At 49.2% G+C, this 23,003-nt stretch overlaps 1 protein-coding gene across 2 annotated transcripts in view; it reads right to left on the bottom strand.

Moving 5' to 3' along the window:
* The window catches only part of LOC126537552 (CD151 antigen-like), a 120,467-nt gene that overhangs the window by 12,844 nt on the left and 84,620 nt on the right, over window positions 1-23,003 (bottom strand). For both annotated transcript variants that reach the window (XM_050184661.3, XM_050184660.3), the window contains one exon: window positions 96-287. In XM_050184661.3, the coding sequence (XP_050040618.1) occupies window positions 96-287 (192 nt within the window). The remainder of the gene's footprint in view (window positions 1-95; window positions 288-23,003) is intronic.

The following is a 23,003-nucleotide window of genomic DNA, read 5'->3' as shown; positions in this document are numbered from 1 at the left end:
AAAGAATCGGTCGCTGATTGGACGCCGCGCCATGTTGCGACCCGAAGGCAACGCTTGCAGTGTCAGGGCAAAGTGTGAACCATCACGGCACTCACGGCCAAGAGGAAGCATCGGTGCAGGCGGCAGACGGCCACGCACCCGAGCGCCGTGACGAGGATGACCAGAGCCCCGGCCAGGACCAGCATGTAGGCCGTCGACGCGTAGGTGGCCGTGGTCAGCAGGCTCAGGTGGTGCCGCTTGGCCACCAGCGTCCACACGCCCACGCCGAGTACCGCGCATCCCGACAGCTGCGAGGGAGAGAGAAGAACTCGATCAACCGTTTGCTGTGCACACCGTGCGGTAGCAAAGAACGTACAATAACCTCAAGGCCCGAAACCCCCAAGTTCCAAGTTAAGTTCCATTGCGTAGTAAGGACTGGCTTGTATCAGACACAAATGACGTTCAGAAAACAACGCACCTCCCATGGATACGTCCAATGGGTGCGCCTTGCACACTCACCGGCTGCAATTCGTAAATTGCAATATGTTCATTTAAGTAATCAATTAATTTAATTAGTTAGTTTCTGTTAATTAGCTGAATATGTGTTTCAATTTGTCGTGCTAGTAATGTCCGCCTCTTCGAATGCTCCAGCTCAAGGACAAGAATTGTGCGATCTGCTACAGGCGATCTTTAAAAATTCCGAGAAACTTAAAATTGATCACCCCGTATATAATCGCGTGTTCGGTTGAATAAGTTTGCAATGTCGTAGAAACTTGAGGTGAAGAGCAGATAGGACGCTCCGTAGCTCGGCAAAATGAACGGAACTTACTCAGACTCATTCACAAGATATATATCAACACTAGTGTTTAACAATAGCGTTTACCTTCACTTCCATCTGCACTAGCTCGCTAGTGCTATGTAAGTACATCACATCACTAGTATATCAAAATCCGTCTATCTCTCGCTTACGCCCGTTAAATGATGCAGAACTCAACAACCGGCTTATCATATAAATTCGTGTCGTACGTACGCAGTAGGAACGATGCCGCTGCCGTCATACGATCGCCGTCGCCGTTTTGCAGTTGTGATCGCACACAAGTATACGCTCGCGTCACGCACATATATAGCGACTCGATTTACATAAATGCGTTGGTCCACCTGGTAACGCTTCGCGGCACCCCACGCAATGCTTTACAGCCAATGACAACGTGCACAATGCTTCACCTAACATCGATTGCAACAATTCGTAAGATCTTTTTCTGTTTTTTTTTTTGTTTTTTTTTGTTTTTTTATGTGTATGTGAATACGGACCACCATCTGCACATGACACAGTTCCCTACGCGCTAACTGCTCGTCACCTCGCTGTGGAGTGGACAGCATTCCCGAGAGGTTGACCTGCGCCCTCCAAATGAGGGTCTATCCTCGAGCATCCGAGACGCGAACTTTTTTTCTAAATTTTGTTTAGCGAGTCCTTCCTCGACGCGACCTCTATAATGTGCTTGGGTTGTTGCTGAAGGCGAACACACTTCGCCCGCGTTTATCGCTTCTATACGAGCAAAGCACTCTGGCAGATGATGTTTACTCCCTAATGTGTTTCTTTTCTGTCTTTTCTTCCTTTCTTTTCTTTCTTTTTTTTTTTTTTTTAGATTTCGCTCCAATCACCTATCTTGTACTTCTCCAGAGGACCGGGCACCTCGCGCACATCCGGAACGGGCCGCGCGCACGCTCACACTTGAATTCGGCGAGGTAACAGCTCCCGGGCGTGACCGGACCGTTGTCGTCGGCACCTTCTTAGTGCGGGCGCCTCCGATTAGAGGAACCGTTAATCACGGAGAAAGAGAATCGGCGGGTCAAAGAGAGGGCGGAGGAAAGCCGAGGGAGTAAAACGTGACCCCTCGCCCGCCCCCCGTTTAAGGTGGGTGCCGCGCACCCAACCCACGCGCCGCGCGGATTCGTTCTTGGGACGGATGTTTCTCGAGTCCAGGAATGCGCGTAGTGTCAGTGCCGATAGATTGCCCAACTGATGCAATCATTGCTGGAGCTGACGTGCTGATTTCAGCACCCTGTCCGGCAGCGTCTGGGATTTCTGCAGAGCGTGACCGGATGGATAGACCTGTTTCTGCAAGCCAAGCTGTGAGCACGCGTGTGTGACGACAGCAGCAATACGCATACATGACGATGATGTGACGTCAATGGTATGACGGCGACGAAGGCAGTACAGTCCTGAAGGCGGCACAGTCGCAAGGCGCCTACTTAACTATAGTGCCAGCTGTACGAGGAGCAGACAGGGAAGTGTGGGCCCGATTGCGAAGGCGGTGCACAGTCTTAACACAGAGCCTTAATGCGATATTTGCATTAATATATTTGCATAGTTGACGTGCGTATTTCGCGCATAAGATAGCGGTTATTCAGCGTCTGGGTCCCCTTTAAGTGCAGCGCTTTATAATTGCTGCGACTTGGAGAAGACATTCCAGGTCGGGGCCAATGAAAAGCTGAAGGAATCGTCCGTGTATGATTTCCTGGCATTGACGTCCAAAGTGGCCTTCGCTTTCGAAACGCATACCAGCACCTGTTCATTTCGCCAGCCAACATCTGGTGGAGCGTTAACATGAGGAAACACATACCCCCGGGTTTGCTAGTCTGAACATGCGCATTCGCGAGGATATTTATTGCGTGCCACGATCTCGGGCATCCTATTGTAGCTTTCCGCCAAATTCAGGTTCTCAATGCTGTGTCGCTTGTTACAGCTCGTCTCCTCAGTAATGTAACCGGTTACGTGTAATTGGTTGTTGGAAAAAAGAAAATAAATTTATTTACAGTGTGCGTTACCGACTAAAGACATGATAGCTAAATTTTAAGAATTCAAATAATTTTAATTGATTACGAATAATTAATGACACGTAATTTGTTGAGTACAAGTCTGGCTACGACGTATTCGTCATGCGTCGCACCCGATGATGCGTTAGAACAAGCAGCGTACGATTCCTGGAGCAGGGCAGCATGGCTGTACTTGTGACATTGGCACGTTCGTCAAGTGCGTCGCCTACCGCTGCCGTTAGCACTAAAGCCTCTCCATCCACGTTTTCGAGCAAAATCGGTGGTGGCGAGTGGATGGAGGGGCTTAATTTAGTTAGCACTAGAACACAGCACACCTCCGTGACGTCTGCGGCTGATAGTGTCGACACCGCTACGCGGTGTTCGTTGTAAAGCAACAAATTAGCCGTCGGAGACGCCTAAATTCCTTCGCTGTACAGGCAAACTCGTTGTACTGGTCTTCGTTCTCGAAGCGTTCACAATGCGTATCAAAGATAGAATTTCGGCCGGGACATAATACATCCTTCGTTATAAATGTAATTTGTTTGTGGAGGCGTTCGACTGTATTGCAGTAACCAACCATATTCTACATAGCTACGGCTGTAAAGTGTTGGCAGCGACAAAGGCGCTCACGTGCAACCTTTTTTTTTTTTTCTCCACAAGGACACATGTTTAACACGAGAACGTGTTTAAACCGTGGTAGTTGGACAAAGCGTCACAAGCTGTCAATTAAAACATTACTAAAAAAAAAAAAACGAGGCGGCGCAGCGTGACAGGGGTTGGGCCGCTATTGAAGTCGGAGTAGCGCAGAGCAAAATTAGCCTTTGAAGAAAGACTCAGGAACACGATTGGAAATAAATGGGCGGCTAAAATGCACAAATATCTGCTCGTCAAAAGCGTGGACATGGAATGGAGGAAGAGGGCAAGAAAGTTGGCAACCAGATACAGGGTAATTGAAAGTGTAAACAAACAACCAGACGTCACCAAAAAGAAAATGAGAGAAACAGACAGTAAATTGGATGCAAAGGATGGAGACAAAAGGACCATGGAGATTTACCAGAACGAGTAGAAAGAAATTAGAAAGGAAAATCTGTATGATAACACAAGGGCATTGCTATTTGAGGCCCAAGCTGGCTGCCCGAGGACCAAAACATGCCGCAGCAAATATTCGAAACAGGATGAGGCACGTACCTGCTGCAGCAAAAATGCGGAGCACATATCCTAATAGAATGCGAAGGTAGTCACCCGGGGAGACCCACCCATAGATAGAAGCATTAACCGGTCAGCAGTCGTCATAAGCAAGGGACGTTTAGAATATTGGCGGAAAAAGAACAAAAGCAGGGAAGAGAATGATAGGCCCAGGTTTCGTTACGGGCCTAGGTAACTGTACAAGGCCGATATAGATGCTATAATTAAGGAAAGGAGAAAATATTAGGGACATGTAGGAAAAATGCAAGACTTCCAGACATGTATAGATTACCTGATTAGCTCGAGCGGGCTATACATGAATGTTTGTCACCGCCCCATTTCGAAGGAGTTGCCAATAAAGCATCATATATATTGCCAGTACCACACTTCGCCTTCAATACACGCGCGCCGGGAAACAGCACACTGCCCCTCTGTAGCGTGAATGCTCGCACGAAAAACGGCTCTTTACTCACTGCCTCGCCAATGGCGAGAAAAAGAAAGCGCCGGTCATTAGTGTACAATCAGTGGCAACCCGCTGGGCGCTCTTGGGCTAAGCCCGAACGTCTAGACAGGCATTGTCCGTTTATGTGCTCCCGGCGCCACTTGGTGAATTCGCTTTCACGGTCACCTACGGGGCTTGCCGAGGTCGGCGCGTGATGCATGCGTGCACTTGTCCGAGTCGCTAAAACGCGCTTAATGCCCCGGCGTTAAAAGGCATGGCGCACGCTTGCGCGCCCAGGCTATTCCACAGGAAGGACCGGAGATATATAGGCGGGAGTTTTCGCTAAACGAAGGGCATCGTCCCCACGACTTGAGAGCACACGGCGTATATCGCAGATGAGATGTCGAAGTGGCGCCTGAGCGTTCAGTCATTTTATAGTTGTGCTTTTAACGCCGGGAAACTATATTTCGAATGTGTTAGCGTATTCCACCTCTCACCAGTTGGTCCTGGATCGAGGACGTCGAAAAAAGGTTTTGCACCTTGTTTTACACAAACAAACACAGGCGCGCGCACTGAAAACGTGTCTAATATTCAGCTGCTATATGGCGGAATTTTATTCAGCTAAGAACAGCCAACGTCAGAGGTTCAATCCCCAACCATATATAGAACGTCCCATGAACCATTCCAGGTGCGCGTTAAATAGCAAACGGTGATCAAAATTAATCTGGGGTCGCCTATACCGTATCATGTATACATCACGTGTCTTACGCCATGACTTGGAAGGTTAAGCATCATCAGTTTAATATTACTGTTATCTCGGCGACAGTAACGCCCAGACACAGTGGGCGAAACAAGTATCTGCCGGCATGCGCTTTTGTCAAGCAAAACGATCGAGTAGCACCTGAAATAAAACTTGGGGACCGCTCCCCAAACGTAGCGGTGTGGTCAAGTAATAGCGAAAGTCGCCATGCATCTATGCTGCTTTCAGTATATGTATCAGCCTGCCACCCATCGCAAGGAGTCGAATCCTCATGGATGCCGCCGCTTGCTTGCAACATCACATCCACTTTATTTTTATTTTATTTTTCTGGTAGCTTAAACTGGTAGTTGCGTTGTCCTGCGCGCCAGCATCGCGATAGCAAGTGTTGCAGCTTAGAGGCTTTCTTCTGTTTCGTCGCTGCTGTACGAAAATGTCGTACAGATTAGAGCTGTGGTGCGCACATCAAAGCGCGGCGTACAGAACGATAAGACAATCGCACAGGCAGGTCCCTATAGCATACAACGTGCGTTGGCATTCCGAGAAGCGCCAGTAACCCGCCGCCCCCTGAAATCGCCCGCGCAGGCAAGCAACCGTCGCGGAGGCTTCGACAGTCGACAAACCGGCCACTTGGCGCGTACAGACATAGGTATAGAGCATATCTAATTCACTTGACAAAATGTGTACGTTCAGCGCTCGTTCTTCGCGCCGATATTACAACGTCGAGATGTCCGAGGCCGCGAACACCTTTCAAGGCGTCGCGGAGTCGAGGGATTCCATCGCGAAACACTCATTTCGAAGCCACTATATGCACAGCGCTGCCTGCTTATACAGCTACGTGAGTTCCATTCACAGCATGACGAAGCGGCAATTAAAACTACGCAGAGATCCACATCGCTGTTGTGCAAGCAACCGTCGCGGAGGCTTTGCACTGCCTGCAGTGGGTGTGCATGTCTGCTGGGCCTGTCGTCTCCTCCCGATAACGTATATGAACAACACGCAAATGTTGCCTAATGCGAATTCTTCACCGGACAACCCCAGAAAGCTCGGCATCTTCTCTTTCGTCTCTTTTTTTAAAATGTTATTGTGGAGACGCTTGTCCATCGTGTCGATAAGTCGTATGCCGACACTCCAAGAGGATTGTGGTTTCTTTCCTCTGTGCGCTTTCAGCGCCTCGCTAGCGCACGCGCGCGCGCACACACACACACACACACACACAAACACACACACACACACACACACACACACACACACACACACACACACACACACACACACACACACACACCTATATATATATATATATATATATATATATATATATATATATATATATATATATATATATATATATATATATATATATATATATATATATAGAGAGAGAGAGAGAGAGAGAGAGAGAGAGTGTGTGTTGTCAGACGTTGACCGATGCGATGCCTTTATTTTAGAGCAGCCGCTATAGAGGCAGAGCTGAAGCACCACACTAGCCAAAAGATGATGAGTCGTATATACAGATGACGACGACGATATACACCAACTGCGCATCCCCCCCCCCCTTCCCTCAACGAAAGCTGTCAGCAAGGTAGAAAGGGTAGGTATACGACGGATGTATATAGTTTCAGGCGAGAGACGTAAACAATTTCTGTAGTGCGGCGGCGGCGGTCAGTAGCTGAACTGACAGAAGTGACGCGATAGTTAATGGCCGAAGTTCCTTGAATAACTGTTTATGGGCCGCGAAGTCTATGAATAAATTTTTGACAGAGCCCCGGTGCGCGAACAGGTGTCCACAAAAGAACTTCGTCGTCTGGGCGGAACGAAGCAACACGACGCGTCGCATCATAGCGAACTTTCCTTTTGTGACTGAATGCTAGCGTTGTTGTCGCGGGCAATTTCACGGCAGCGGGCGATGCAAGCAGCAAGTTCTTCCGGAAGGAACGCGGATGGAGCAGCAGGTACGGCAGTATGGATCAGTACGTTGGAACGAGACGAGGTCGGCAGACGGAAGAAAGTCAACTGAGGCCACAGACAGTACCGGGCTACTGGGCATATATGCTTGAACGTTTGGCTAGATGGTGACGCACGTGCAGACAAAAGGGGGAAGCATTGGTGTTTGGCGATAGCGGACAGCGCGACAAAATATCGGCATCTTGATGTTGTTTGCCGGACACTGTTTAACATTGAAGTCACTTTCCTGCAAGCGCACTACCTAACGACCGAGGTGTCCAGACAAGTTTTGCAGCATCGACAACCAACAGAGAGCATGGTGGTCGGTCACAATTGTGAAATGGCGGCCCTAGAGATAGGGTCAAAATATTTATATTTCCCATTGCCATCGACGCGCGCCGGCATATCTGTATCTCCTATATGTGAGACGAGTGTCCACGTGGCGTTTTTGTTTTGATTCGGACAATTTGCCCCGCGGCATATGCGAAATTCAAAAGAAAGTGTGCAAGCCCTCCACATGTGAAAAGTTTAGTACCTTGGCATAACTTATCGTCCACGAGCCAACGCCTACACAAGACCCACGTCGACAATCTCGCCGTGTACTTTGTCGAGCAATGTGAATGTGAACACTCAAATTGCCTTCAAGAGGCCGTAGTGGATATAGATACGTATGCGTCGTATAGAAGTGTTCTCTGAGAATAAATCATCATCGGGAAAGGCACTTGTTTCATATCAAGACGTTATATTCGAAACCACAGATCAGGAGCAATCGTTGCTTAGAAGGAATTAGGTGTTCCCTTTCATACATCTAACGACTGTGTGTCGACGATGAGCACAACAATGTAGTGCCTTAGGAGAACTTATAGCGTTCATGAGCCAACGCGTACAACTTTGTCTGATCAGTTTCTATATCGACACATCCGAGAATTCTCTCTGCATGAGGAAACGGGGTGGCACAGTGAACAGAGAGCTGAAGCGTCACCGTTTGTTGCTCGCAAGAAAACGTTTCCGACTACGCCACCTAACCACATTCAGGAGGTTACGGCACGTAGCCAAGAAATAATCGTTTCCGAAACGCGTAACTATAAAGGAGCGACATGCATTGCTTCGAACATCTCGTTCGTCCCATGACTTGGATGTGTTTTCCCACGCGTAGCAGTAACCCTGCGCCAAGATAGAGATAGACGTAAAGAAAAGCAATACAAAAGAGAAAGAAACGCGCCATAGCCAGTCGCCGACCAGACGTAACTATACACCGCCGTTTCGTCGCGGTTCGTCGTCGCCTTCACCGCGTTTTTATGGCCGCCTCTGCGTTCATCGTGAAAGGCCGGGCTGGATGGTCCCGTCCGTGTCCGCGTCGTTTGACCTCTCGCTAGGGGGTGGGCGGTCCGGTAGAGAAGAATAGAGACGGCGCGCCGCCTTACACACACACACACACACACACACACACACACACACACACACACACACACACACACACACACACACACACACACACACACACACGCACACGCACACGCACACACACACGCCTCTCTGTCTCTCTCTCTAAACGACCTGCGGCTGCGTTTTTGGAAAGCACTGGGGGTCGTCGATCCTCCTTTCAGCGCAGATCTCGGCGGAGATCGCGTTGATTTTCCCACCGCGTCCGACCTCCGCTGCAGCAGCTCGCGCACAATGGACCAGGAGCGGTCAGCGCGCCGGCGCTGTTGTCCTTCCCCGGCATCCAGGATTGCGCGGGCGGAGACGACGGGCACCTGAGTTAAGCGTGGCGCGGCGTCCTTTCATCGCGTCGCCTTCTCGGCGACCCCTGCCCCGCTCCTCGTGGTATGCCCTCCCCTTTGTGTCGCCTACTCAGGTTGCTCCTTTTTCCTTAGATCGCTTATATTGTAGCGTGTTTCGCGAACCGCTCGTGCTTCATGTGACCGGGCGTCCACGGTTGATGACGGGACTGAGGCGCACTGCTGTGCTCCGCTGGAATATATGTGAAAATACGGTCGCGCGGAATGCATTCCTCGCGGTGGAATTTCTGGCCCGACAATTCCCACGCAGTTACGTTTATATTTCAGCAGAACGCGTTTGAATGAAAAGTCGAGCGTCTCTGAAGATGCATTCTTACGGGTCTGGCTGTACGCACGTAAACTATAGTTACTATCGCGATGCTAGATATTTTCTCGCTCGATCAGATTCTGTCCTTTTGAATTTCTTTTTTTCTTTCACTTACTGCCGCGTGGCGAGTAGCCGCAGAGGTTTGTTTGCAAGAAAAGCAATTAACTAATCAAAAACGCCATTTATTAATAAAGTAGGATCCTGTCACATTCATAAACAAACGAGAACAGAACCTGGGCAATAGACTCCCATACGCGATAATAGGGATGAAAATAAAGAAAAGAGAGGGAGAGGATGTAGGGCAGCAAACCGGACGCGCGTCTGGTTGACCTCCCTGCCTTTCCTTCCTTATTTTCCCAGTCCTCCACCTGAGCGATAACAGCCAGAAATTCCGCTATATCTGACTGTGACGTCACTCCGACGACTTCGGCGCTGCGATTTGGGCGCACAATTTAAAAAAAAGAACGGTGTTCTTTTTTGTCCTCTTATTAACCATCGTTGCTCTTGCCTTTTTTTCCTGTCTTGCTTTCTTTCCTTTCTTTCCTTTCTTGCTTTCTTTCCTTCTTTCTCTCTTTCCTTCTGCCTTTCTTTCTTTCTTTCCTTCTTCCTTTTTGACAAAATCGGAGAGAGTTCCTGAAGAGTAATGTCCCGGTCACCCCGATGTAGTATTTTTCCTTTTTCAAACGTTCGCGCTTTCCTGTGACGATAGACAGCCCCATGTATTTACGTGCACGCATATGCTTGTGACTCTTCAGCGAAATGTGCTGGACCCGCGGCTTATAAGCCTAATATACATGTGACCTCCAGCCCCCTTCACACCACCGCGTTGTTTTTTTTTTATTTATTAGATTTTTTTTAATTCGGTAACTGATGTCTCGAAACGCAAACTGCTGGCACTTTTTTCCGTGCTTGCTTCGACATGTGTGGCGACACCTTCGTCTTTCAAGCACGTTTCCGTCGCCCCCAAACATCGCGACCTCCTCGACTCGGTGCCTGCCACGTATACATCCATCCTCCGTATAACGACGATGATCGCACCGAGCCCCTAGACACGCGAGCAGATGGTTTCGACAAACCGGACGACGGATGCCTTCTGTCGACGCACTGAGGAAACATCCCCGCAGGCTGTGCCCGCAGTTACGCACCCCCTCCCCTCCCCTCCATGTCGTACAGCATACAACGTACACGGCTACGATATACGCCGTTGGTGCGGGACGCGGTGTGTTACACATCCCGTGTACACGCCGCTTCAGGTTCCCGACGACGGCAACGCGTCTACGCGCGTTCTTCAACGTTCGCCGCCCCAAAATCTCAAGTTCGTGCTATAGCTATATATATGTATATATATATAATACAACACTGCGGAGTCGGGGGGGTTGTGGGCGCGAAGGCCTTGCCGCGGCTGGTTTTATTTTTGGAAATGCCGCTGGTGCGTGGCTCGCGCCCATACCGCAGACGCCACGCTGCTGCCTCTGTTTATCTTGGAAGCTCGCGCTTTCGCCCCACTTGATTTCTTGCCTTTTATCTTTTCTCGAACTTACACAGCTTGCGCATATACACGCGCGTATAGGTGCAGCATCGGAGCGGGCACGCCCGCTGGCGCGAGATGGTTTCGAAAATAGTAGCTCAAGCGGGCCCTGCCAGGTTCGAGAGTTTCTCCAGAAGCTCGCCCGATATACGCGTGCTCGCAGCGTAATCGGTAGTACGAACTCATGGACCCGCAAGGGCACCTCTTAATCCAACGGCGCTTACATGACACATATCCGATTATTCAAAGCATAATTTCGGTGCTATCAGTGAGAGAGAGAACAGAGATTAGAGACAGATAGGTTAGCCAGGGTAACTGTCCAGTTGCATGGCTATACTTTGAAGGGAAGGGTAGAAAAGATTAGAAAGAAGAAAGGGGGAAGGAATTAGTAGAGTATCTACACAGAACACGGCGGAAGCAACTGACGACTACAGTTCTCCATTAATCCCTGATACCTTTAAAACAATAAATGGGTGAACGAGAACAGCCTCTGCCTGTTCGCTCACTGTCAGTCACTTCAAGTCCACATCTTGCTGTGAACTCTTTGTATGGTTTAGAATTTTGATGTGTGTTACACGTACACGGCTATCAGTTTCATAGCACTTCGAACCTATATAAATGAAGTGACAGCCAGAAGCACGTCGGGTAACTGATCATCTGGTAGTGCATGTGAACCGTGGTCTGTTCGCTGTATACTGGGAACGGTTTCAACTTTCACGGAACGCATATAGTTCATGCCGGCGTGTAAAGGAAAAAAAAAAAAAACGGCTTGGATAATGAACGTGATTCCTTTAGCGAGTTTTCCCCTAACGTGAATCGTTCTCGCATTAGTCACAGACTGTCCATGAATTTTCCGACTGGCCACCTAAGCATATTGCCGCCCCAAGGCTTACTGACGTCATGCGCTGGCTGCTAACGTGGTTCAGTACGTCATTTGTTGGCCAAGATGGGTGTAATTTTATACAAAGTTTACTAGAAGGAACTTCAGCGCTGCGATCGCTCAGCTATACCATGCGAATGGTGGTTGGTACATGAATTAGTCTCATCTTCATGCTTGCGACTCCAGACCCGTTCTTGTGGCATATTTATTTACTGTGCTGCTTACGCATTTATTGGCCTACAGTATTTAAAGCAATCATTTTTTAAATTATGTTTGTAAACGCAAAGGGCCACCTGGCTCTGAGAACACGCTTAATCATTCAGAACAGTTGCATCTAACGCGACGTTTAGCCGAAAGTAGTCAATTTCCAAAGTCACAAAACCACTTGAAGCCATTTGTAGTACGAAGTTCAGGCAAATCCATGTACCAACCAAAGAGGTTATGTATTAATGACCAACACACACTTGATGGCCGAACCGCCGCTGCGTGCACTTCCCGTAGACAATATATATAGCGCCACGGTTCCCTGTAGTAAATTTTTGTAAGAAGGCTGTATTGGGAGGCAGCTAGGTGTCAGTAAATCTAGTACACGTGACAGGCGCGTCAGCTATATTATATCTAACAATCATTAGGGCACCGAATGCTCCGGCCATAATGCAAGGATTAATTACCCGGGACACGAAATTAAAGTTAATTAAACAGCACGCGGGCTCGAGACGACCGTCAGCGTTCGTAACCTTGCAGAGAGGAACGAAAATGGGTCGCGGTCGAGATCGTGGTTGCCTCCGTGAAACCAACTTCCGCTCTCTGCAATGAGCGGCGGCTCTTTAATTACCCGGCCGGAGCAGACTGCACGCGTGCGCAGCGCACACTGTATACAAGCTCAGTGCATCACGCTGCGCGCGCACTAATTAAGGGAGCGCGCCGTTTTCCGGAGCAATTAGGTGGCCGCGCGATTAAGGTCAACGATATTCGAACGATCGCCGCATTCTCCGGGCTGACCTTGCAGATCGGCTCCGGAGACGCGCTCGATATAGGACGAAACGCGTAGCGCTCCTAATGCATGCATGCCTAACAGCAAAACGTGCACCAGGTTGTCGAAGCAGCGACCGCTCTAACGAAGCTGTTAGGGCTGCGCAAACGTTCGCGTACAGCATTTATTTATATACAGACCTTGAAGACCCTTAATTACGGCCGCTGTAGCTCGGGACAGGCGATCGGCGATTATCTAATCGATTAGCACCAGAAACAGCGACAAAGTGATGCAGTGTTCGTGCTCCATTTAGCGCACGCCGCACCACAGTATTCAGTGCCAAATGATTTGACTCCTGACGCTTCCTTCTTCATTGCCGGGGCGCTTTTTGAGGGAACACGTTAAATATGAACGTTACGATGAGCTGGGCTCGTAAATTATGGAACGCCATAATGGTCAGTGCTCCTACCACGAGCGGTGGCTTATGTGGTATACGCCAGAAAAGACGCAAGAATGACAGGCGCGCGACATTTTGAAGCCCCTTGTGACGTTATTAATTTTAAAAGCGAGTACTCGGGACTATAGTTCATTGTGCTAATGATAACGGAGGATGCCATCGCACGAGAGACCCAACCTTACAATTTCGTCTGTATACTAAAGAGCAGCCTATAGCATATGCCAAAATTTGTGCAAGTGAAATTCGTTACGTCACGATAATTCCACCGGCCCTGTGGACTTATCAATGAAGTTTCAAAATAAAATGGAACAAAAATGTGAAGTTTGGCCTTTTTGTACCGAACAGCAGGAAATATGTTGGCCTGGGGTGAGTGCGGTGGACGCGTGATCAGTGCAATCTAAAGCACCCTGACAGAAGCTTTCGCCCTGCAGCGAACATGAACGGGCGGATCATGACGGTTACGATAAAGTAAGTTTTCTCTGTAGTAAGTAAATCTGCATTTCGGTATCACGCGGCGCCGTATTAAGCCGACAGGGCACGATTTGGCAAAACCCCGCGCATATGCTGCCAGAATCAGTCGTTCGGTCAGTATATATACTTACTAAATTATCTCGTCGGTAGAAATACATTTGCGAGCACATGACGTCGGCGTTATTGAGCTTACACATAGGTTTGGTGCTATACAACACGTGTGTACGGTAATGACGTGTCCTGAAAGCGATGACCATCACCAGTAATGTGTTGCCGCGTTATGTTTATCTGTACGATTTCGAATTTCAGCTTATGTACGCGTATACGTGCTGCTCAGACCCGCGGACTTCAAATAGCCGAAGTGCTCTCTTAAATTCCCAGCACCGCTTTCTCATTTTCACGCAAAGGAATAAGACCTAAAAAGAAGAAAGATAGAGAGAAAGAGAGAAGATAAAGAAGTAGGAATAGAAAAACGGAATACTTAAAAGAGATCGCGTTGTTCAAACAACGTGACCTCATTTCTTGCTCTCTCTCTCTCTCTGGCTTTCTCCGAGCTGAGATCTCCCAGGGTTACAACAACACTCGAGGCCACGCGATATGTCTGCTTATTGCTTAAACCCGAAACAAACGAACCCAGATCTCGGAGGGAGCCGGGCATCTCCCGTGACGGTGGCGTCGATGTATGCGCAGATAGCCAGACGTCCTTGAAGTTTAGAGAGAGAGAGAGAGAAAGGCGCCGCTCCAAAAATGGATGAAAAGGAGGAGAACACCTCGAGTCAAAACAAAGCGATCCGTACGTCAAGAGGACGGCAAGACGAAAGGAAAGGCCGTACGATCTCTTGCGGCCAATGTGTTTGAATCAATGTCTTTTCTTCGGCTCTCCACTCAACAGAGGGAGGGCAATGTTTGTTGCTGGTGCGCGTAGCTCATCTCGGTCACCACGCATGCACGGATGACTTGCAAGAAAAGCAAGCGCCTTAAGGAGCCCTCAGGCAAAGCCGAGGTCGAATCGGGGTCGCGGGGCGGGGTGCGTGTGTGTGTGTAAGAGTGACGCGCTCGCTGGAACGCACGCACGCACGCGGGAGTTGAGGGAAATTCGAGACCTCGGGGCATGTGAGCGTGTGTTTGTGTGCCGCGCCGCCTCTGGGTGGATTCTCCTCCAGGCACGCGGTGGCGCGGCGTTTGTTGCGCAAGCGCCAGGCGCACGGCTTCCTTGCCGGCATGTCGAACCTTACTTATGCGCTGCGGGTCACGCGCATATGGACGCGGGTTTCAGCACGGCGAGCGAGTTGGTGGAATTATGCTAATTGCGTACTATCAATGTAGCACGGCTAAGGAGAAAAGAAAAAGGGGGGGGGGGGATGGGCGTGAGTAGTTGAAGGCATATCATAAGTGCTATAAGCTGCCTCAAGATCCTGTGCTTACGCTATAGAGATATTGATTACAGATCGCCGAAAGAGAGAGAAAGCGAGAGGAAGTGAAGATGACGCATTAATAATCTTTCACGCCCCAAACGAGGGAGAGAGAAGCGATGAGAGAGAGACAGGGAGAATGCTGAGCCCGACTGACTACTCCGCACTAAGAAAGGGGGGTGGGGGGAGGGACGGTTGCTGAACGGTTCCTGAATCGATTTTGGAATACCTGAATATTGCTGCACGCGGCAGTAATTAAGTCTCGGCCCATGGGCGTTTTTTCTACCGCCAGCTAGCCCCAATAAATCAAGAGAATCCCTCGACTCTGTATACTGCCTTATAACGACGACTGCGAAGACATTCACCAGCCTCTTTTTGTTTTTCGTACGAGCGCAAGCAACACGTCTTGCGCTGTATTCCACCCGTAGATGGCTTGCGCGGTATTACTTATTTTTAAACAAATATTTTATCACTTAGATAATTTATGCGATTTATATTCTTTACGCACTAGCGCTTCTGTCGGGTTCATTTTCGCTTTCGAGTCTTCGCGCTACGCCCGCCACGTTACAATCACGCTATATAGAAAGTCGTCAAGCTATAACTTCCAAGGCAGTATCGAAATTCGATATACATGTTTGCCACTTGTGCGCCAGCTCGAACGTTTCTCCGAACGACGCTGCGGTATACTTTTGTGGAAGCCCACGAGCAGTCAAGCATTTCCGCGAACGATGAGTAGTAGTCCAGCCTCCGGGTAGATCCTGTAGCAGGCAACCGGATCGCCGCATCACGGAAGGAAAGAAACGTCACTTCCGGTGTGACACCCGCTCCTGGTCGCGTCTACGCAGCAACACAAGGACGCGCGCGGACGGCACCAAACAAGTCGAGAGATGCGCCTTGATGCGACGCTAAAAAATGGGAGACGCTAATACCCCGCAGTCACACGGGTACGTTTAGTGACCCTTTGGGCGAGTGTATACTGTACCGCAGTCAGTGCCTGTTACGCGGGAAAGTAATGCTAATGCGACACTGGGAATTGATGGCAGTGTCGATCGATGGTTATGTCATTAGGAACGTTATACAGATTGAGTGAAAGTTGAGCGACTAGAGAGGGATTGGTTTTACTGAAAGGAACGCGTGCGAACACGGACACGAGCAAGAAAAAAAGAAAAAGGACCACACAAAAGCGTCTGTGTTCCTTGTGTCCGTGTTTCCAGGCCTGCGTTTCGGTAACATGAACGTTACCTATACGTTATTTTACGCAGTGTTAGCAAAATAATATTGCGTTCTAGCTCAGAACAGTAATTAACGTCACAGATAATGCAAATAGGGTAATTCGTTGCAATCACATTAACATGATCAATCCTTATATAAGCCAAGGAAATACAGCATTGCACCCAGGACAATCAGGGCAGGAACGGCGCTCTACACTGCAGATGACACTGGGCGCCTAACTAAACTTCAAAGGACAGCAAAATGGTTTCAGAATTAATGCTGCTCGTGCATTCTACATCATTTTATTGTTATTTTTTAAGCATTGTTATCGACGCCACACACTTCGACCCAGCGAAGCGAATTCAACAAACGAACACTCTGGCCACGTGCGTTCTACAGCGAATGTCACTAAACGTTTCCGCTTGAAGTGACACTAAACTGTCCCGTCTGATTTGGGTACCAGATAAGATTGTACATGCTTCTGAAATAGCACTAGGTAACATTACCAGAGCGAACTGTTAGGTGAGTTGTTACATATTCATCGGAAGAAAGAAAAAAATGGTTTCACTAGCTGTGTATTTCCACGGTGGAAGGCTATAGTTCTCGGTGCTCTCTCTCTCTCTCTCTTTACTCTCATATTTCGCTCTAGTCGTTTGTGAGCACTCGTATAATGTGCACCGATACGCTTACCTTAATTATAATAGTTATACTAATAGAGTGGAGCACCTCTACAACGAACGCACGCTACAACGAAGTGACCTATATAACGAATTATTTCAATAGCCCCCAAGCACTTCCTTATAAAGGCGTTCGACTGTAATAATAAAATAATAATAACCATGGATGGCTGTTAGTGAGGGTACTAATCCAGGCTGTTTTCTTGTCCTCGCTCAATTCATTGCTCCATTGTCGATGTCGAATCGGTGACGTGTTCACCGAGAGCATGTCAGTAAATTATGCGAAGAAGAGACGTGCGGCGGTGACGGCGACACTTTCGAACGCCGCACTCTTGTTACAGCATAGGTCACGACAACGCATGACTATATTGAAATGTCGACTGACAAAAACGGACTCTTTTCTTGCGTTAAATAAGAGAAAATTTAACCTGGCGACTGTTACAAGCCTTGCCTGCGGATATGGCGCGTATGTACGAAAGTGTTGCAAGCGGATCAGTGATTCGGTGGTTATACGTGGCGGCTTACGTTATGCAGTTCGTGACGTTAAGCGAATCCACGACGCTGCTCGGGCGTAAAGTGGGAAAATGGAAATTGGGGCCTTCATTTTTCTTCGGTTACAAACCACCTCTGCACGCCGACCAAATGTTCAAAGGCTTCCGAAAGAGTAATCTACCTATCTGGACTTCTCAGTGTTTGCAGTCGACATTCATTTAATGCGGTTTACGCTTGGTGTCAGACGCTAGGAGATACCGCGTTCTATGTGGCGGACAGTCGCCAGCAACCACAGCTACTAGCGCAATTCTATTGTCATTCCCTACTGAGTTACCGTGTTGTTACTACCCTATACGATATACAACTGCGTGCAATGTCAATTAATGATCAGTTATCCGTTCACTGTTTTCACGTGCTTTGTTACCTGCAGACGTCACTTTGAGCTCAGCTTACTCGTGCCCTTTCCTTCTAGTGCTTCATACCTGCACATATTTTCTTAGTTTCTTTAATTTATTTATTTCATTGTGTTCCTGATGGGCGAATGCTTTTCTTTCTAAGTGTCACGTACAGCCAAACGCAAACGCTTCCTGGGCACAGGAGGACGGCTGGGAAGAAAAGTTGGAAATGTGCCAGTCGTACTAGCACATTCAATGAACTTTTACGTTTGAGGATAGAGGAGTTTGCATGCTCCTAGTGCTTTTGCAGGTGGAAGTACCCCCTGGTACAAAAGTAACGGACCCCGGCCTCTGCCTCCAGTTTCGATATCACTTCTAGCAAATATGTCATTGTCTCTACTTGAGGGCTTTCTTCGGACGTATTACTTTCTAGGCCTTGAACAAAAATCAACGCTGACTGTTACGTCAAGCGATGTCTAATCGCGGTTTGAAAAATGTTGATGTTTCTATTACTTTTGCACGTGGCAGTACCTTGAAAAACAATCCTGACGCCTTCCCACGACGTCCGCCTTACGTTTTCTTTTTTTCTTTTAACTTTATCCCCGTTTTCTCGTTTTTCTTCCTTTTTTTCCATTTAGCCTTAATTTATATTCAGAGCTGTTTTCCCGCGACTTGTGAGAGATGTTTCTTGGTAAAGCCATTTCCGCTTCTGCTTCCCTAAAAAAAAAAAAAAAATAAACACAAAAAAAAGAACACCTAGACTGGGAACCATACCTAGACCTCGCGGAAAACCAGCTGCGCAAGCCAACGGCTTTCAACAAAGCTGACCAATAGCTATTGCGATAAGCCGACACATCAGCCGACCTGTTTGAGACGGCGGCCCGCCATGAAAAGCATCGTGACTATCGCGTAGCAGCTAGTCGTCGAACTTTCCTTCGCAGTCATACCTTCCTAGCAGTGCGAATCTACGGCTGCTGCTCGCCGACGTGACCGTTTTAACACGTCCGCACCAAAGCCGCACCTGTGCCGACGTGCGCTGACGCACTGTAACGACCGGATGCACGCGTTGGCATAGGTGTTTCGCGAGTGCATGCGCTGACTGACGCGCAGAGCGAAGCACAGGGCTGAACGAGCTGCCGAAAGCAGAGGTGTAGAGGAGGGAAGGGGGCTATGGTAGCAACGCAGGAAGCAAGGCCAATGGAAGCTCGAACGCTGGCTTACACTGACCTTACATTGCACCAACGGTGGTACCATTTATAGTACTACTTAGGTAACCGATGTCCACAGCCTGCCGGTCCACCTTCTTTTTCTTTGAGACAGAGTGAGTGAGTGAGTGTGAGAGAGTAAAAAAAAGGGGGGAGGGAAGTAGAAATGTGAGAACCGCCATTTCATCACAGATCGCATCACAATAAGCATGTGAGTGTCGGTCGGCAAGAATGCTGTCGTGGACCATAAAATTACAACGTATTAGCATACCAAGTCTATGATAGGTACCGTAAAATTCACCATTGTAGCTTCCTCCGATTGGGTCAGAAGGTGGTTACGTCCCCTCTGTTAAAAAAAAGAAAGCGTTGCGAATTTCTCACTTAAAAGAAAGCACAACACAGGGTTTCTGCTTTGAGGTGAATCTTGCTCGACTCCTCCGTTAGTTTCGGAAGGAGAACAAGAATGAATAAAGCCTTCATTTTAAGGCAGCGGACAGCTCTCGACCGCTGTTGGGTATTAGATGGGAAAGGAATCTAGGTTCCCGGATTGTTAGCTGAGGCACATCTTCATCCCAGTCTTTGATCTTCCGCTTCATGCAGACTCTGGTATTGCTAGGCATACATGCTCAGTTCCATCGCTCTTGCATGGGCTGGTCGACCCCTTCTACACTATACTCGAAACAAGCCACTTTGTCTGCCATACGTCGCGATGGCTTTCTGTGTTTCAGGGTTAGTTTGTATTTGATTGCCTATAGGGTTCTAATGTCTTCGTTGCAGTAAGTGTTGAACGTCGGATCTCCCTTACAAGGAGAACAAGAAACACAAAAGAACAACCTTATGAGGCAGACAGTCGAAACTACAAGGTGCGGAAATACGAAAGGCTTGGCAGGAGGATACGGTTCGATGAGGAGGAAAGTGAGCGTCGCGCTCGTGGCGGTGGTACAGGAGGAAGCCCGCGGGCGCGTCCGCAGCCGGAAGGGTCCGTTGACCCGCGCGTTTGCGGCGTCCCGCCGTCTTGACGCGTGAATAATCACCTGCCGCATTTGCGCGTGTCCCTCTCTCTACTTCCCCGAAGACGCCCGATGGCTTTTGTCTTTGAAGGGCCCCGGAGGGAAAGGAAAGAGACAGAGGGAGAAACGCCATTTCAGTGTCAGAGAGAAGTGCCCGAAGGGGGTTTTCGGTTTTCGCACGGGGAAGAGGGGGTGAGGGGGTGCCCACGCAGAGTCTACGTAGCGTCGTTGCCTGCCAGTCGGCCTCTCCACAATGCAGCCGCGTTGCCGGAGCAGCAGTATACTGCGTTCGCTGTACCGCGGGCGGCTGTCACTCGCTTGATGAACGCCGACGCTGCGTCACCTCGGGCGCGTCTATCAGCCCTGCCTGCCTGGCTTACCTGCTGCTGCCTTTCGCATGTGCCGCAACAGGTGCCCTCCCCTTCTCCTCCGTTCTGCGGCTCGCGCACGCGCGGTCCTGTTTTCAATCAAGCAACAGCAACGTTCGCCCTGTTGTTGCCGCGGCTGCCGCCTCGCTCCCCGACTCGTCGTCTCAAGCTGAGCGACTGCCACGGTCCCCACGTTTGTCGAAGGGCGTGCGAATGAACGGGCGCTCGCTGCTTGCCTGAGTGACTGCGCTCAAACGTTCTGTAGTACGCGGAGACTTACGGCCCCGAGGAGAGAGCGACGAGCTGCGGCCTCGCAACGACTTAATTATGCGCGGAGGTGGGGAGCGGTCGTGTACACGAGTGCGCGCGGCACATCTGCGCGGCTTTCGAAACGACGTTCCCTCCTTATTTGTTTTTCGCTTTCCTTTTTCTCTTTTTCATCGAAGGAGTCCTCGGCCAGCTAGCTTCATTAGATTGCATTTCCAAACGCATCACTTTCACAGCCGTCTCGCGATCTCGGGCGTCTGCCTCTCTCCGGTTGCGCCTGATGACAGACAGCTTTTACATGCTGCGTCGTGTGGCGGAAGCCAAGGTCACTTTGCGGCGCTTACATGTGGCATTGCGTAACTGCGGGTAAGCTGATATGCCTCACCTTGAACCCATTACTGCTGCGGGAACCACATTTCGCCCTGCATAACTCGAGTGGCAGTGCTCGCACTAGCATTTCATATTCTCACGGCTGGCGCCTCAATTCATGTCGCGCCAATCCATGGTATTGTGCTTTGTAACACGCTTTGCTTAATCACACCCGCCGTGGTTGCTTAGTGGCTATGGTGTTAGGCTGCTGAGCACGAGGTCGCGGGATCGAATCCCGGCCACGGCGGCCGCATTTCGATGGGGGCGAAATGCGAAAACACCCGTGTACTTAGATTTAGGTGCACGTTAAAGAACCCCAGGTGGTCTAAATTTCCGGAGTCCTCCACTACGGCGTGCCTCATAATCAGAAAGTGGTTTTGGCACGTAAAACCCCATATTTAAATTTTGCTTAATCACTACACGTGTCAGGTTAGAGATCAGGGCATGCCAACGGTTAGCAAGCATGAACGTGAGGTTCAATTACGACGTTATGCGTGTGACAAGAACAATTATACGTAGATGTATGAAGGCGCAGGATATGTGCGTCAGGAGCAATTGAGGCTGTTTTAACGCCGATGCAACTCAGTGGTTGGACGTTGTAAGGGAGGTAAAGTGAGGAAGCAAGTGACTGAGGTGAAAATTTAAACACCTTACATTTCAGTTAGTGCCCGAAGGTCTAAGAACGAAAATTTAATCAAAGAAGAAGTTGCCCTTAATAATCGCGGAGTAGCGGAAGTAATTGGCCGTTTATTAAAATAATAAGTAAAATAAATCATGAGTAAAAATAAATCAATTAAATTATGGGGTCTTACGTGCCAAAACCAGGATCTGTTTATGAGGCACGCCGAATAGTGGGGGACTCCAGATTAATCTTGACCACCTGGGGTTCCTTAACGTGCACCTCAATATAAGTACACGCGTGTCTTTGCATTTCGCCCCCATATAAATGCGGCAGCAGTGGCCGGGATTTCATCCCGCGACCTCGTGCTTAGCAGCGCAACACCAAAGCCACCAAGCAACCACGACGGGTAAAAATGAATGAAGGAATTATCGCTAACTGCACTGTAACCATCTAGCGCAGTTTGCCGACACCTGAATCGCGGCGGGCACTGGGAGGACGACTGTAGAGAAGTAAAAGGACAGCAAGAGATGATGGAGACATAGACAAACAGTATTTACGTAAATATACATGCAGCAAATATGTATAAAATAGCATCCGTAGATCGCTCGTCGAGTGACTTCTGCAAGAGGTTTTGTCACCCGGCTCCGCACACAGGCACTGTTAGTTCACGTAGAGAAGCCGGGTGACGATGGCCGACTGCTCGAGGGAGTCACACGGTGATCGCGGAGACCTATACGAGCTAAGTACAAGACCACGACGCCAGCTACGACATATATTAGTACACCATCAAGGAGCGCCGATCGGCGTTGTCAGACTCGTGTTTACTGTGAGACAGCGCTTTTCTGTATCAGGAGTATGACCGCCGTTGTAGCAGCTGGCACTGTGCTCCTTCCGGTGGTGTTGCCTTGCCGCCGTGACGTCGAATGATCACTTAACGACAAGGGACGGGTGAAGCAGTCCTCGACACACCTGTGTTAGCAGACGAACCCTCAACCGCAGATTGAATCCGGAGCAAAGTTTCAGCTGCGCACCATGCCTCAACGCGTTTCCCGAGTGGCGACAGCCGAAAAGCCAGAGCGCTCAGGCGAGGCGATCGGCGTGCGTGAACGATCGACGCAGCGTCCGGAAGTCGCGAACAGCGGGACACGCAATGAATTAAAAAAAAAATATGGGGTTTTACGTGCCAAAACCACTTTCTGATTATGAGGCACGCCGTAGTGGAGGACTCCGGAAATTTCGACCACCTGGGGTTCTTTAACGTGCACCTAAATCTAAGTACACGGGTGTTTTCGCTTTTCGCCCCCATCGAAATGCGGCCGCCGTGGCCGGACAATGAATTTTCGTCGGCCATTATAAATGTGCAACGCAGCTAGCGCTCATTAGTTGCTTACTCTTTTTTCTTTCTTTCCCCCGTCGTTTTACGAAGTCA

The sequence above is a fragment of the Dermacentor andersoni genome, chromosome 4 (assembly GCF_023375885.2).
Source record: "Dermacentor andersoni chromosome 4, qqDerAnde1_hic_scaffold, whole genome shotgun sequence".
Classification (NCBI taxonomy): domain Eukaryota; kingdom Metazoa; phylum Arthropoda; class Arachnida; order Ixodida; family Ixodidae; genus Dermacentor; species Dermacentor andersoni.
Note: the sequence above shows the minus strand (reverse complement) of the source record. Positions and strands in the feature narration are given on the sequence as shown.